General features: G+C 45.7%; 2 protein-coding genes and 1 long non-coding RNA gene across 3 annotated transcripts in view; 2 read left to right on the top strand and 1 right to left on the bottom strand.

Annotated features, from left to right (window-relative positions):
- The window catches only part of HERPUD1 (homocysteine inducible ER protein with ubiquitin like domain 1), a 32,720-nt gene extending 29,721 nt beyond the window's left edge, over positions 1-2,999 (top strand). The window contains exon 8 of the mRNA XM_082270141.1: positions 2,385-2,999. Within this exon, the coding sequence (XP_082126267.1) occupies positions 2,385-2,531 (147 nt within the window). The 3' untranslated portion in view covers positions 2,532-2,999. The remainder of the gene's footprint in view (positions 1-2,384) is intronic.
- The window catches only part of LOC309565261, a 643,481-nt gene that overhangs the window by 562,724 nt on the left and 66,758 nt on the right, over positions 1-13,999 (bottom strand). The window lies entirely within an intron of this gene.
- Positions 9,979-13,999, top strand: part of CETP (cholesteryl ester transfer protein) — a 67,904-nt gene continuing 63,883 nt past the window's right edge. The window contains exon 1 of the mRNA XM_082270143.1: positions 9,979-10,152. Coding sequence (XP_082126269.1) covers positions 10,032-10,152 — 121 coding nt within the window. The 5' untranslated portion in view covers positions 9,979-10,031. The remainder of the gene's footprint in view (positions 10,153-13,999) is intronic.

The following is a 13,999-nucleotide window of genomic DNA, read 5'->3' as shown; positions in this document are numbered from 1 at the left end:
GCTAAAATATTATGAACAAAGTCCATAAATAAAGTCCATTTCCACCAGTGATATTGCACGGCACCAATTTGCAGTAAAGTGAAAGGAATCCACCACCAAAAGGAGTGTTCAAAACACGCTTACCAGATAGTTATATGCATTGGGCCTTGAACTATCATAGAACTGCAACACACTCGGTGACGAATTGGACCGGACCTCTTCACAAAGATGAATCCCAGAATTGATACCTTGACAGTATACCTTAAGGGAGCCACTCAAAAGAAGGAAATAAAACCCCTCATAGTGCAGTAATTTCCATAAACTTTATTGGATGTAAAGCAAAGATATATAGCACTCACATTTGAGAAGGGTATAGTGTGCGAATCACACGCCGACCTGCGTGGTTCCAAATCGGTTAGCAAGGTAGCAGCCAATGTCCTCTATTGCATGTAGGCGTCCAGCAAGGGCGGCCCTTGCTGGACGCCTACATGCAATAGAGGACATTGGCTGCTACCTTGCTAACCGATTTGGAACCACGCAGGTCGGCGTGTGATTCGCACACTATACCCTTCTCAAATGTGAGTGCTATATATCTTTGCTTTACATCCAATAAAGTTTATGGAAATTACTGCACTATGAGGGGTTTTATTTCCTTCTTTTGAGTGGCTCCCTTAAGGTATACTGTCAAGGTATCAATTCTGGGATTCATCTTTGTGAAGAGGTCCGGTCCAATTCGTCACCGAGTGTGTTGCAGTTCTATGATAGTTCAAGGCCCAATGCATATAACTATCTGGTAAGCGTGTTTTGAACACTCCTTTTGGTGGTGGATTCCTTTCACTTTACTGCAAATTGGTGCCGTGCAATATCACTGGTGGAAATGGACTTTATTTATGGACTTTGTTCATAATATTTTAGCGCTACATATTTTATTTCTTTTTAGTTTATTTTTACTACAATAATTGCATTTCCATGTTCTGTGTACTGTAGGAGACCAGATATGGTGAATGCAGGATCTGGGTTTAGTAACTCTTTAATGCAGTTTTCAGTTTGAGCCAATGTGGCTGAAATAGTTACTGTGGCAGAACACGCTGGCTGCTTTATATGCTGTAATACAGCGCTGCAGCTTGTGCTGTGTTCCTACACACTTCCCTTGTGTAGCTGGAAAGAGAGAGAGTTGTTCATGTGGCATATCAGCCATTCAGGGAGTGTCTTTGTTTACCAATGGATACAAGGCTTTCTCTAGCCAAAGCAGGGAGGCAGGCGTGTAATGTCATAAGCTCCATTTCGGCCAATCAGGGGATGCCTTGTATGCATTAATAAAGTAAACAAGATGCTTTCTAAATGGCTGATGTACCACAAGACCAAATCCTGTTTCTTGGTGCCTTCATGTCGGCATACACATGGTTGTGGGCAGACACTTGGATAGGCGCCAAGAAAGGGAAGTTTTCTGTTTTCCTGGTGCCTCCATGGCAGCTCCGCCCACAACTATGTGTATGCTGTCATGGATAGGCACCAGTAAAGGAAAATTACATAAAGGTAAGTATTCAATTTTTTTCTCTTTCAGGCTTTCAAGTGTGTAGGACTCGGCTGAGAACAAAGCAAGGCTTGCTGTATGCAACACAAGTTGCTGCACTGTATTGCAGCACACACGGTGTTTGGAAGACACTATCACAATCATTTCAACCAGCTTGCCCAAATGACATTTTTTAAGTCACTGGTTAAATCCTGCTTTGCCAGTGCTACTCGACTGGAGGTCTGGCTCACACAGTCGTGATTTAAGATAATTGGGAACCATGCCATGTCTTTACCTATCCCCTACTATTGACTGCTGTATTGTCAAGAAGGTGATGCGGTCACACAGTTTTTTTTTTTCTATTTTGTTTTTTCCCCCCTCCAGTTATTTCACATGGGTATTGTTTGAGAATTGGGATTATATTATCTATAAGACTACTATAGATAATGTTTCAGAATTGCACAGTGTGTCTGGGCTTTTGACATCTTCAACAGGTACAGGATGAGGAAGCGAACATTTTGTGGAGGATGGTTGGGACTCTCTACCAGCTGGTCATTATCAACCAAGTTCTTGTCTTATTTGATATAAGAAATTTTTCTGGCTGAAGTATGTTCACACTTTTGAGGGGTAAATGTGATTCCGAAGTCCTTTTCCTACTTCCAGAGGAGGGGAATCGGTCTTCCCAAGAGTTATGTAGACTCTTCACAATCATAGAGGAGTGCTGCACAGAAATTGTTTCTAAACACATTTTCTCAAATTATATTAAGGGCCAGAGGATCTTATATTAAGGGCCATTAAGTTATGTTGCCTATTGGGGTGTAAAGGGTGCTTTGCTGAGGGCCATAAAGACATTTTAGAAATACATTTACCATGTTTTTCATCTTTTTAACAGGAAAATGGTCAAGCTGGAGAAGAAGCACTAAATGAGGCTGCAGCCGCCACCCTTCAGGCACACTCATTCACGTCCACAGCCTGGGTCTTCTTCAAAACATTCTTTGCCTCTTTGATTCCTGAGGGACCTCAAGCAATGGTGCAATGAAGACCATTCATGAAGGACATTTTGGGTACAGATAATGGACTTGCAGCTGCATGTTATCGGTCTTCCATCCCTTTACATGGCCACAAGAACAGGCCCAGTTCAAAGAACTGATGCTTTATAGTTTTCTAGGAAGACTTTTTCTTGAGACATGTCTCCTTCAGAAAGAATATTCTTTTCTACCAGTCCAAAGATGTGTGTTCAGTATGCACATGTGAGTGGGCATTCTCTGCTCATGGCATTTGATTCCTTGTGGAATGTCGGGGTAATTTACACTAATTGTAGTGTTAACGTTTACACATGTAACAACTTTAGCATACCGGCCAGTCTTGCTTTGATCTCTACCGGCTGTGCAGTAGATATATTACCAGACAGTATGCTAATCTGCATTTCAAAATCTTCCTTGTGCTAACCTTTCATGCACAAAATCCTGCACTTTAGAGAATACTTTCAATAAACTGAGAAGCTTTGTATTGTCTTTGTTGTTTATCTTTCCATAAATTAGTTAAGGAACAGATGATGGTTTTAGTTTCTGCTTTCTCCAGCACACTGGGTAGTCAAACATATATCCTGTATTTAGTTTTGCAGCGCTGTCGCACTGAAAACAGAATTGATCCCTTTTATTGTGTAAATTAGGGACCCCTGATAAACATGCATCATTTAAGGGTGCCCTGCAGTGAATTGCAAATTAAACCTTACAGGTAGTGCAGCCTACCTGCTGTGTAGTTCATTTTTTTTTTGTATCCTGGCATTGCTGTACTCCACCCAACTTTTTTTTCTGGGGATACTGGAACCCTTCTGATGCTAGAACACACCCAGTGCTGCTTTCGGTATACACAAAGGTTCATGTAAATACATCTGCTAATACTATGAAGCTTTCTCCCTGTCACCAATCAGACTCCAGCCTGCTTTGGAAATATGAATGTGGTTGGTATTGCAGGAAACCGAGTGGAAGTTGCATAGTACAGGCTTCAGGAAGGAAGTGCGCTGCTATTGCCCCTCTGTGTATATTTGCAGTACTTTTGGATAGAATTATTTGCTGAATAGTTTCAATTTTGCATAGAATTTCCCTTGCAAAGTTAACAGGCTTTTAGTATGGCATTTTTGTATTGTGGAATCACACTCATTTTGGGCCAAGTGTTTGGGTTACGTTGCAGCCCCATTTATTTACATGGGTCATGTGTTATAAAAATAAGTGCAGCGCTGTGAATAAACTCCATTCTATAAACCCTAATTCTCTTTCATTCATTGACGGACACAGCTCCTGATTCTTCTTAACCATTGGGTTATACTGCCCCCTAGGCAGGAAAAAGCTTGACTACACCTATGAAGCAGTCCCAGGGGGTGATGCCCACTCTGTTATAGGCACTCAGTTTTTTTCTGCTCAGTCAGGAGTAAGGACCTAGTTCCTTGCCGGGATCTCTGGTCCTGGCAAATTTTTATTTTTTTCTTCTTTTTAAATGGTGTTTTTTGCTAGCTTTGTTTTGTTCCTGTGAGAATCTACAATCAATTGTCGGACTGGATAATCTAGATCCAGAGGGTTCACCCAGTCTGGCCAGTGAGCGCGTGCAGGCCTCAGTGAGCGCTAGGTTGCTCGCAACATAGCCCCACTGGACGGGGGTTGGTCTGCAAGGTAAATATCTCGCGAGGGCGCATACGACCTGGGCTCGTCTGAGTTGCAGAATTCCTCCTGACCGACAGCCACCCACATTCCGATGGAGTGGTTGTCTGTCCAGAGAGGTGCCCATTCTGTTCCTGGTATGGTAAGTAGCTGTCCCACCCTCTACTCCTGGAGGGTTTTGGGGAAGATGCGGGCCCCTCCCCGGGACGGTGGGACCCCCGGGTTCCCCTCCTTCCCCCCAGGCCCTCTAAACCTTTGGTGGTCACTGTGGGTCTTTCGCCCCCCCTCCCCTTTCTGGGTGAGGTTATGAGCTGGGTTTTGCCAAATGCTCCAAAAGGGGCTTAATGGAGTGCTGCTCCTGGTGCGCAACGGGGGGTTGAGCAGGGTTCCTGCCACGCTGGGGGTTGGTGACTAGGGCAGGGATGTCCTTTGGGCTCCCTGCGGCGGCTGGGGGAGCAGATGGCTTAGCATCCGCGGGTCTGCGCCTCAATCGGCTGGATCCGGCCAATAATTTGGGCCGCGGCTATGCGGCCTACTGGTCTGAAACTATGTGGGGCAGCCCCTGTCTTCTGTTTGGGCAGCCACCCCCCCTTTGCTGCCCCTGGGTGGTCGGCTTCGCTGGGGCTCACGTCCAGGTGAGCCCCACAAAAATTTAGGCTGTGGCTTGCGGCCTACTCGGCCTTGTGGCCGAGTCGGGCGCCTCTGTTGGGGGCGGCCCTAGTGAGTTGGGCTGAGGCCCCCACTCTTCCTTTGGGCATCTGCCGGGCTGGGATCTGAGCACTTGTGGCTGGGCCTCTGCGAAAATGTACGCTGCGGCTTGGGGCGTCCCTTGGAAGGGGTGGTGCTGTGAGGCGGTTCAGTTTTTTGATGACAGCCTTGCCGCTATTATGTAGGGCACCTGCCCCTTTTTAGCGCTGCGGACCATAAGGGTACCCTGCCTGCGCGTCTGTGTCACAGCGGACGGCCCCCTTTTAAGGGAGCTATTTACTATTATGTGGGCCTCTATGGAGGGGCTTGGAGGGCGACCCCCTTGTCCCCTCTTTGCGGGGTCCAGTTGGTGGGCCCTCGGTCAGCGTCCCATTTGAAGGATCACAGTTAGCGGCCCTCCCCTGATACATTAGATCCTGAAATAATTTTGGGGTCTGCGTCCATGTACCCTGAGTGCTCAGATGGAAAGGCTGATTCCTCTGCTGCTCTAGCTGCGCATGAAAAGGCACTGGTGGATGCACTGTTTGTGTCAGTGTGTGAAATTTTTAAAAATGGAGGCTCCGTCAGAGGCGTCGGCCCCCTTTGGGCACCCACAGGCCCTCCAAAGTGGCGAGGGTGTTCCCCTTTCCGCTTACTTTGACAACATTGTCACAAAACAGTGGGATTGTCCAAAACGCAGTGGATCCTAAGCGTTTTTGCCTTGCGGGGTATCATGAGGATTAACCGCTTAAAAGGTGGACAGCCCCACCTGTAGCAAACTCGTCGGTTTCCAGGTTTAATAAAGCTACCTTCATTCCGGTTGAGGAGTCTCTGGCCTTTACAGATCCAGCTGATAGGAGGGCAGGGGCTCTGGCCCGCCATATGTTCGCTGTGGCTGGTTCGGCACTTAGGCCGGTATTTACGATTGCCCTGGTGTCACAAACTCTGACAGAGTGGGCTAAACTTTTATGGCAGCACCTGAAGGGGAGACCGCTTCCCCCTGTCTTACGGAGCTGGCGGATCAGGTGATCCAGGAGCTACAGATTTTCTCTGTGATGTTTCTTTGGATGCGGCTCTTTTGATTTCTAGGCTGTCTTTTTAGCAGTGGTCCTTCAGTGTATTATCTGGCTGAAATGCTTGTCTGCGGACTAGACTTCTAAGAAGGCCTTATCCGATCTTCCCCTTGTAGAGGATTGCCTGTTTGGAGCTTCCTTGGATGACATAGTTAAGGGTCTCACAGGGGGAAATATTACTCTTCCACCGGCTACCGAGGGCAAGGAGCCCCATCGTAGATGTAGGCCATTCTCCTCAGCTCATGAGGTTTTTTTCATCCCTGGGCTGCAGCTGGGCCTTTACGAAAATGTGAAGGGGCGCCCTCACCTGTATCTGGGGTGGGGGGATGTCTTTGCTGGTTTCCGGATCCATGGACCTCCTTGGTACAGAACGAGTGGGTCCACAAAGTTCAGAAAGGGAAATAGTGCAGCGCTCATGGGTCACAATGAAAACACATAAGTGACTAAAAAACCAATCATGCTAAAGTAGATAATACCCTGCTCAAATACCTCCATTTTCTCCATCAACCCATCCCCCACGGTTATTGCCTTTTTGTTTCACTTTACCCTCCCTTCTAGATTGTAAGCTCTAACGAGCAGGGCCCTCTATTTCCTCCTGTTCTGAACTGTATTGTAACTGTATGGTCTTCCCTCAAATTGTAAAGCGCTGCGCAAACTGTTGGCGCTATATAAATCCTGTATAATAATACAGAGTCCATGCATGAGCCCATGAGGAAGAGGTGTGGATAAGCCTGAGATGTGCTCTTCAGTGAACAAACTGCCCACCACCACATAAATTGGCCTCTCACCTTAGGAATGAAAATACAAACACTCTTCGCTAATAAGGAACCAGACAGCACTGCTCCTTAGGGAAGATACATCCAGACCTCCAATGCTCATAGAACTAAAGGCACAGTCCACAAAGTTATTCAGTCAGGCTACAAGATCGAGTTTGATCTTATCCTCTGGAAAGGTTATTCACTTCCAACCTGCACTTGTCCCCAGATCGCTTACAGGGTTTCTTCGGGGCAGTGCAAGACTTTTTACTTTAAGGGGTGATTGTTCCCATCCCGACTTCAGAACTTTTTCAGGGGTTTTTACAAAAACCTCTTTACAGTTCCCAGGAAGGAAGGCAAGGTATGTCCAATTCTGGACCTCATGGCGCTAAGCTGCTTTGTGCAGGTACAGAAGTTCCTGCATGAAATCCATTCTCACAGTAGTGGTGTCCCTACATCAGTGTTGGCCCCGGTGCTGCCATTGTTTGAGTCAGTGGGGGATTGCGGTACCTGGGTGATCTTTTGCGAGCGGAGTCTCTGACTGCTCTGAGGGACATCTGGAAATTACTCTGCGAACTCTGAGGGAGTTTGGTTGGATTCTGAACCTTCCGAAGTCTGCTTTGGTTCTCAAATAATGTACTATCTGGGTCTGACTCTGAACTTGGTTTAGCCAGAAGAACTCCAGACATTGCAGGAGACCATTCAGCTTCTGTCCAGCAGACAGTCATCCCTCCGGGCTTGTATGCGGGTGCTGGGCCTGATGGTGTCCACCTTTTGAGGCAGTCTGTTTGCACAGTTCCAGACAAGATCTCTGCAAAAGAGATTCTGGTGAAATGGGACAAGGATCAACGGTCGCCCAGCCTGTCTGGGTGGGGAGGCGTTCTCAGCACAGATGTGCTCAGGAGGTTTGGATTCTGGCAGAATCCAGACTGCCAGTTTATGTACTTGAACTCCGAGCGATCAGACTGGCTAATTGGGCATTTCGTCTTCAGGGGTGTCTGGTACAAGTTCAGTCGAACATGGCCGTGGTCTATGTCAATCACCAAGGGGGCACAAGAAGTGTCCTGGCTCGGTAAGTAGTCGGCATTCTGAGGTGGGCTGCCGATTCGGTCCAGTCCTCTTGAACTCCTGCCACGACTCTTGTGCAGAATCGAGGCAGAAAGGATTCCGGTCATTCTAGTGGCCCCAGACTGGCCTCGTCGGTCTTGGTATGCCGATCTGGTACGGCTGGTCACCAAAGCTCCTTGGGGACTTCCTCTCAGGGAGGATCTGCTGTCCCAAGGACCAATCTTCCATCCTGCTTTACAGTTGCTGGCTTTGACGGCTTGGCTGTTAAACGCCAGGTGCTGAGGGATAGAGGTTTGTCTAAGTCAGTGATTCCTACCCTGTTGAAAGCTAGGTAATCTACTTCTAGGAAGATCTACCATTGTACGTGGAAGACGTACCTTGTGTTTCATGAGTCTCTTGGGGTTCTTCCTAGCTCCTTCTCGGTGGATCAGGTCTTAACCTTCTTTCAACAGGGGGTTGAACAGCAATAGGCCTTGAGTACCATCAAGGGCCAGGTATCAGCTTTAGCAGTTTTTGTCCAACGACCTTTGGCCACACACTCCCTAGTGTGTACCTTTCTTCAGGGTGTCCGACATTTGGTTCCTTCAGTGCAGGCTCTGCTGCCACCCTGGGATCTTAATTTGGTGCTTTCAGCTGTACAGAAGCCTCCCTTTGAAAATATTTGGGAGCTTTTCCTGCTTTGGCTGTCCCAGAAGGTAGCATTCACCTCTGCGTGCAGTGTGTCAGAATAGAGTAATCTCCAGCTCCCAGTCCAGGCTTCTGGGTGATCACATTGATATGGTCAGGATCTTTTTAGAGCCTGGACCAGCTCTGTGATGTCTGCTGAAAATGTGACACAGGAGTGCAGAACGAACTGCAGTCATGTGATCCATAGAAGAACAGCTATATTTCTCATTTAGAGCCAGTTCACACCACATGCAGTCCCGTGTGTTTTTTTTCTGCATCAAAAAGCATTATAGTACTTTATGGTTTTTAATGGCATAGTTCACACCAGTGCGGTCAACTCCGGGGAAAAAAAAAAAAAATGAGTGCTGCATTTTTTCTGCATAGAACTCTACTGGAACGTTTTAAACCAATTTCAAAAGTGCACTGAAACACGTCGTCATTTAACCACTAGACAACCGCCCGACGCAGATTTACTGCAGCAGGCAGCCGCTCCTGGGCGAACCGTCGTAGCTCTACATCAGTTTGGCACAGGCAGCTAGGGGGTGAGCTGGTGCGTGTGTCAGGTGGCTCCGATTGCCGCCTGACACCGGCGATCGTTCCCTGCTGAGAGGAGGACGGTTGGCTGTTGTAAACATGGCCGTCCGTCCTCCCTGGGATGATCAGAGACCATGTGATCCTGCTATATAGGATCGCACGTCTCTATGGTCATCTCACAAGCCATGCCCCCCACAGTTAGAATCACTCCCCTAGGCTTACACTTAACCCCTTGATCACCAACAGTATTAACCCCTTCCCTGCCAATGACATTATTACAGTAACAGTGCATATTTTTAGCACTGATTACTGTAGTAATGTCACTGGTACCCCCAAAAGTGTCAAAAATGTCAGGGGTCCGATCTGTCCGCTGCAATGTCGCAGTCCCGCAAAAAATCGCAGATCGCTGCCATTACTAGTAAAAAAAAAAAAAAAAACAATAAAAATGACATAAATCTTTCCCGTAGTTAGTAGACACAATAACTTTTGCGTAAGCCAATCAAAATAACACTTATTGCAATTTTTTTTTAAACCAAAAATATGTAGCAGAAAACAAAAATTGGCCTAAAATGTTAAAAAATTTTGATTTTTAATTTTTTTTTTTGGAAATGTCATATAGCAGAATGTGAAAAATATTTTTCTTTTTTCAAAATTGTCACTCTTTTTTTGTTGCGCAAAAAATAATCGCACAGGTGATCAAATACCACCAAAAGAAAGCTCTATATGTGGGAAAAAAAAGACATAAATTTTGTTTGGTGAGAATTCGGTCATACGGCGTATACAGAGATGTCTACAAGTAAACTCTGAAGAGAACTCAATTTTAGCAAGTGCTGTATTCCTAGAATTTTATCTTCATTTTGTTATTAGAATGCTAACCTTTTGTGAACAGGGCAGAAGAGTAATCTATTGATTTATTGTCTTTTTGGGGCCCATTTCCAGCTATTGTGAGAAGAGATAGGCGCAGTGCTTCTCTACACTAAGAAGGAAGCACAGGATGTGTTGGGACTGTGTAATTTCCTGTATATGTGGATTTTAGGGAACGCAAATCACACGGCTTACTAGTAGATCTCTGGTGACTGAGTGCTGCACGGTTGGCATAATGTGGCTTCTTGTGTTCTCGGCCTGCTTTCTGAGCGTTTCATCATCCTGCAAGTTTAAGCCATCATCCCCTCCAGAGACCGGGATAGTCTGCAGGTTGACGAAGCCGGCCGCCTTGGTGTGTAAGTACTTGCCTCATCTCTGACAATATTTCCATCCTTACTTATAACAGTTCTACTTGTAATATTGCAACATTGTTTATGGATACAAATACACTGCTTGTTTTTTTCTGACTATCAAAGCATCTCTGCTAATAATCAAATAGCTTCTCAACCAATACATGTACACCAGGGGGTAGACTATTCTCCTTCAGAACGTAACTTAAAATATAACTAAAGGCAAAACTTTTTACGGTTTTGGATGGAGTGGAGCTATAATGCCTTACAGGTTTTTATTGCTGTCTGTGTCCCACCCTAGGGAGAACTACCCTCTCTATTTGTCCTGTTTACTCTTATTACTGCAAGTGAAATAAAATCCTTAATTGTGGATTTTCACCAGAACAAAAAAGGGAAATCTTCCAATGGGGACACCAGTTTTGGTGACAACCAGGGATTTTCTCTCACTTCCTATTTTGGCTATAGGACATGAAGTGAAAAGAAATCTCATCAATGGGACAGATGGCAATAACCTTCCTTTATTCTATCCAAATTGGAAAAAAGAAAAAGCCTTTAGTTCAACTTTAATAAAAGTTGGGGCAAGTAAAACATCTACAGTATAAAATAAAACCAGAGATAGTACTTTAGATATACTGTGTATATATGTATTCTGTATACATGTATGCACAATTAAGCGTAAGTGGTTTTTATACACTGCTCAAAAAATATTAAAGGAACACTTTGAAAACACATCAGATCTCAATCTGGAAAAATATAATGCTGGATTTCTATACTGATATGGATGGGGTAATGTGTTAGGAATGAAAGGATGCCTTTTTGTTTGATGGAAATGAATATTATCAACCTACAGAGGGCTGAATTCAAAGACATCCCGGAAATCTAAGTGAAAGAATAAGGCAGCAGGCTTGTCCATTTGCTGAAATTTCACTGCAGCAACTCAAAATGGTCCTCAGTTGTTTATATGGCCCCCTACTTCTATGCACGCCTGACAGTGTTGGGGCATGCTCATAATGAGACAACGGATGGTGTCCGAGGATATTTCCTTCCAGATCTAGACCAGGGCATCACTGAGCTCATAAACAGACTGAGGTGCAACCTGGTGGCATCGGATGGACCGAAACATAATGTCCCAGAGGTATTCTATTGGATTTAGGTCAGGTGAGCGTGGGGGCCATTCAGTGGTATCAATTCCTTCATCTTCCAGAAACTGGCTGCATACTCTCGCCACATGAGGCCGGGCATTGTCGTGCACCTGGAGGAACCAAAGACCCACTGCACCAGCGTAGGGTCTGATAATAGCCTGTAGAGGTCTGTGTGTTCCTCCATGGATATGCATCACTGACCCACCACCAAACTGAGCATGCTGAATGATGTTACAGGCAGCATAATGCTCTCCACAGCTTCCCCAGACCCTTTTACCTCTGTCACATGTGCTCAGGGAGAACCTGCTCATCTGTGAAAAGCACAGGGCTTCAGTGAAAGACATGCCAATTCTGGTGTTCAATGCAAATGCCAATCAAGCTCCACAGTGCCAGGCAGTGAGCACAGGGCCCACTAGAGGACATCAGGCTCTCAGGCCATCCTCCTTAAATCTGTTTCTGGTTGTTTGGTCAGAGACATTCACACCAGTGACCTGCTGGAGTTCATTTTCTAGGGCTCTGGCAGTGCTCATCCTGTTCCTCCTTGCACAAAGGAGCAGATACCGGTCCTGCTGATGGGTCAGGGACCTTCTATGGCCCTGTCCAGCTCTCCTTTAGTAACTGCCTGTCTCCTGGAATCTCCTCCATGCTCTTGAGACTGCGCTGGGTGACACAGTAAACCTTCTGGCAATGGCACATATTGATCTGTCATCCTAGAGGAGTTGGACTGCCTCTGCAACCTCTATAGCAGGGGTCCCCAAACGATGGCTCTTGAGTTGTTCAGGAACTACAACTCCCATCATGCCTAGTCATGTCTGTGAATGTCCGTGTTTTACAATGCCTCATGGGACGCGTAATTCAGCAACAGCTGGAGGGCCGTAGTTTGGAGATCCCTTCTCTATAGCAGTGGACCTCAACTCTGGTCCTCAGGGCCCACTAACAGGCCAGATTTTAAGTATTACCTTGGGGAGATGCAGACTAGAGTACTGCAATCACTGAGCAGCAAATGATATCACCTGGGATGTATTTCAGTTATCTTTCAAACCTGGCCTGTTAGTGGGCCCTGTAGGCCAGGGTTGAGGACCACTGCTCTATAGGGTCCAAGTATCTCCTCATGCTACCAGTAGAGTCACTGACCCTAGCCATATGCAAAACTAGTAAAAACAGAAAAGATGAGTAGGGAAAAAGAAATGTCAGTGGCCTCCACCTGTAAAATCACTCCCGTTTTGGGGGGTCATCTCATCAATTGCATCTGTTGTGCACCTGTTGTTAATTTCATTAACACAAAAGCAGCTGAAACTGATTACCAACGCTCTCTGCTACTTAACTGCCCAGATCAATATCCCAGGCGTTTAACTGACTTGATGCTATACTCTAATTAGGCCTTCGATTACATTGGGGACGGGTTTGAAATTGTGCAAGTTCAAACCCGCATTTCATTGTGAGTTCAGGGGCGATTTGTGTGAGTTCATGCACAGATGTCTATTGAAATCGCCCCAGAAGTCGCCAAAAGTAGTGCAGAAATTGCTTGTGGAAATAGGTGCGGCGCTGCAAAGTTGACGTCGCACCGATTCAGACAGTGCCGTTGCTGGCAATAGGCTGCGATTTGGCATGAGATTTGACATGTCAAATCCCGATGTGAACGGGGGCTAAAAAGTGTTCCTTTAATTTTTTGGAGCAGTGTATATACTGTATAAAGGGGATACCTGAGATAAAGTGACTTACACTAGGGCCACATAATCAAAATGAGCAACACTGAATGAAAGTATAAAGTATAAAATATAATTCAATTGAGTTTACTGACATATAAAGTTCATTACATTGCCACTACATACTGCAACAACGTCATGCATTGCTTTTGTATACTGCTCACTGAACAGCACTGCCTTTATGTACTGCATACTGCCCTGCCCTGCCACTGTCACTGTGCATGGCCCAGTACTTCTTTACTACTACATGCTGCTCACACCCCTGCCCATGCAGTGGGAATGTTGGGCAGCTATTCCAGCGCAGTCCTCCTTGCATTGTGGTGGTGTGTGGGCAGTACTTTTTTTTTATTTCAATGCAGAGCAGTCCACCGGCTCGCATTACAATGTGCAGCCGGCAATTAAACTGAGGTCCAGTTCACACCTGCAGTCCTGTGTGTTTTCTTTCTGCATCAAAAATGCATGGATAGTAGGTTATATGGTTTTCAATGGCATAGTTCACACAAGTGCAGTCAGTTCCAGTGCGTTCAAGTTCCAGAAAAAAAAAAGTAGAACATGCTGCATTTTTTTCTGCACTGGACAAGGGCCGGCTCTACCATTGGACCCAGGCAGAACTTTGAGAGGGGCAGCAAATTGATGCCCAAGATTTTTTTTTTTTCCAGCAGTTTTGTGTGTCATCAGTTTGCGGCGCCTTACAGGCGGCATTCCCCCATCTCATACTGCCGCCCATAGTGCAAATGATTATGAGGAGGTGGAGGGTCTCCTTCTGGGGAACGTTCCTTATGTGATTGGGGTGTGCGCAATGACGTCAGGCATTCAGACAAACAAAATAATACTGGAGTTTATGGTTTGGAATTGAACACAATGGTATGTCATATAATTGTGCATGTAGACAAGGTGCTGTTGCATATAAATCTGACTTACTGATGCATTTAATTTTGGTTTTAATTATCATGATATAAAATAAAACATTTTTTTTTTGGTGGGCTTGATTTTTTTTGGGGGGGG

Source organism: Pelophylax lessonae (assembly GCF_965119305.1).
Source record: "Pelophylax lessonae genome assembly, chromosome: 10".
In the NCBI taxonomy this organism is placed as follows: domain Eukaryota; kingdom Metazoa; phylum Chordata; class Amphibia; order Anura; family Ranidae; genus Pelophylax; species Pelophylax lessonae.
This window is presented reverse-complemented; position numbering and strand designations above follow the sequence as displayed.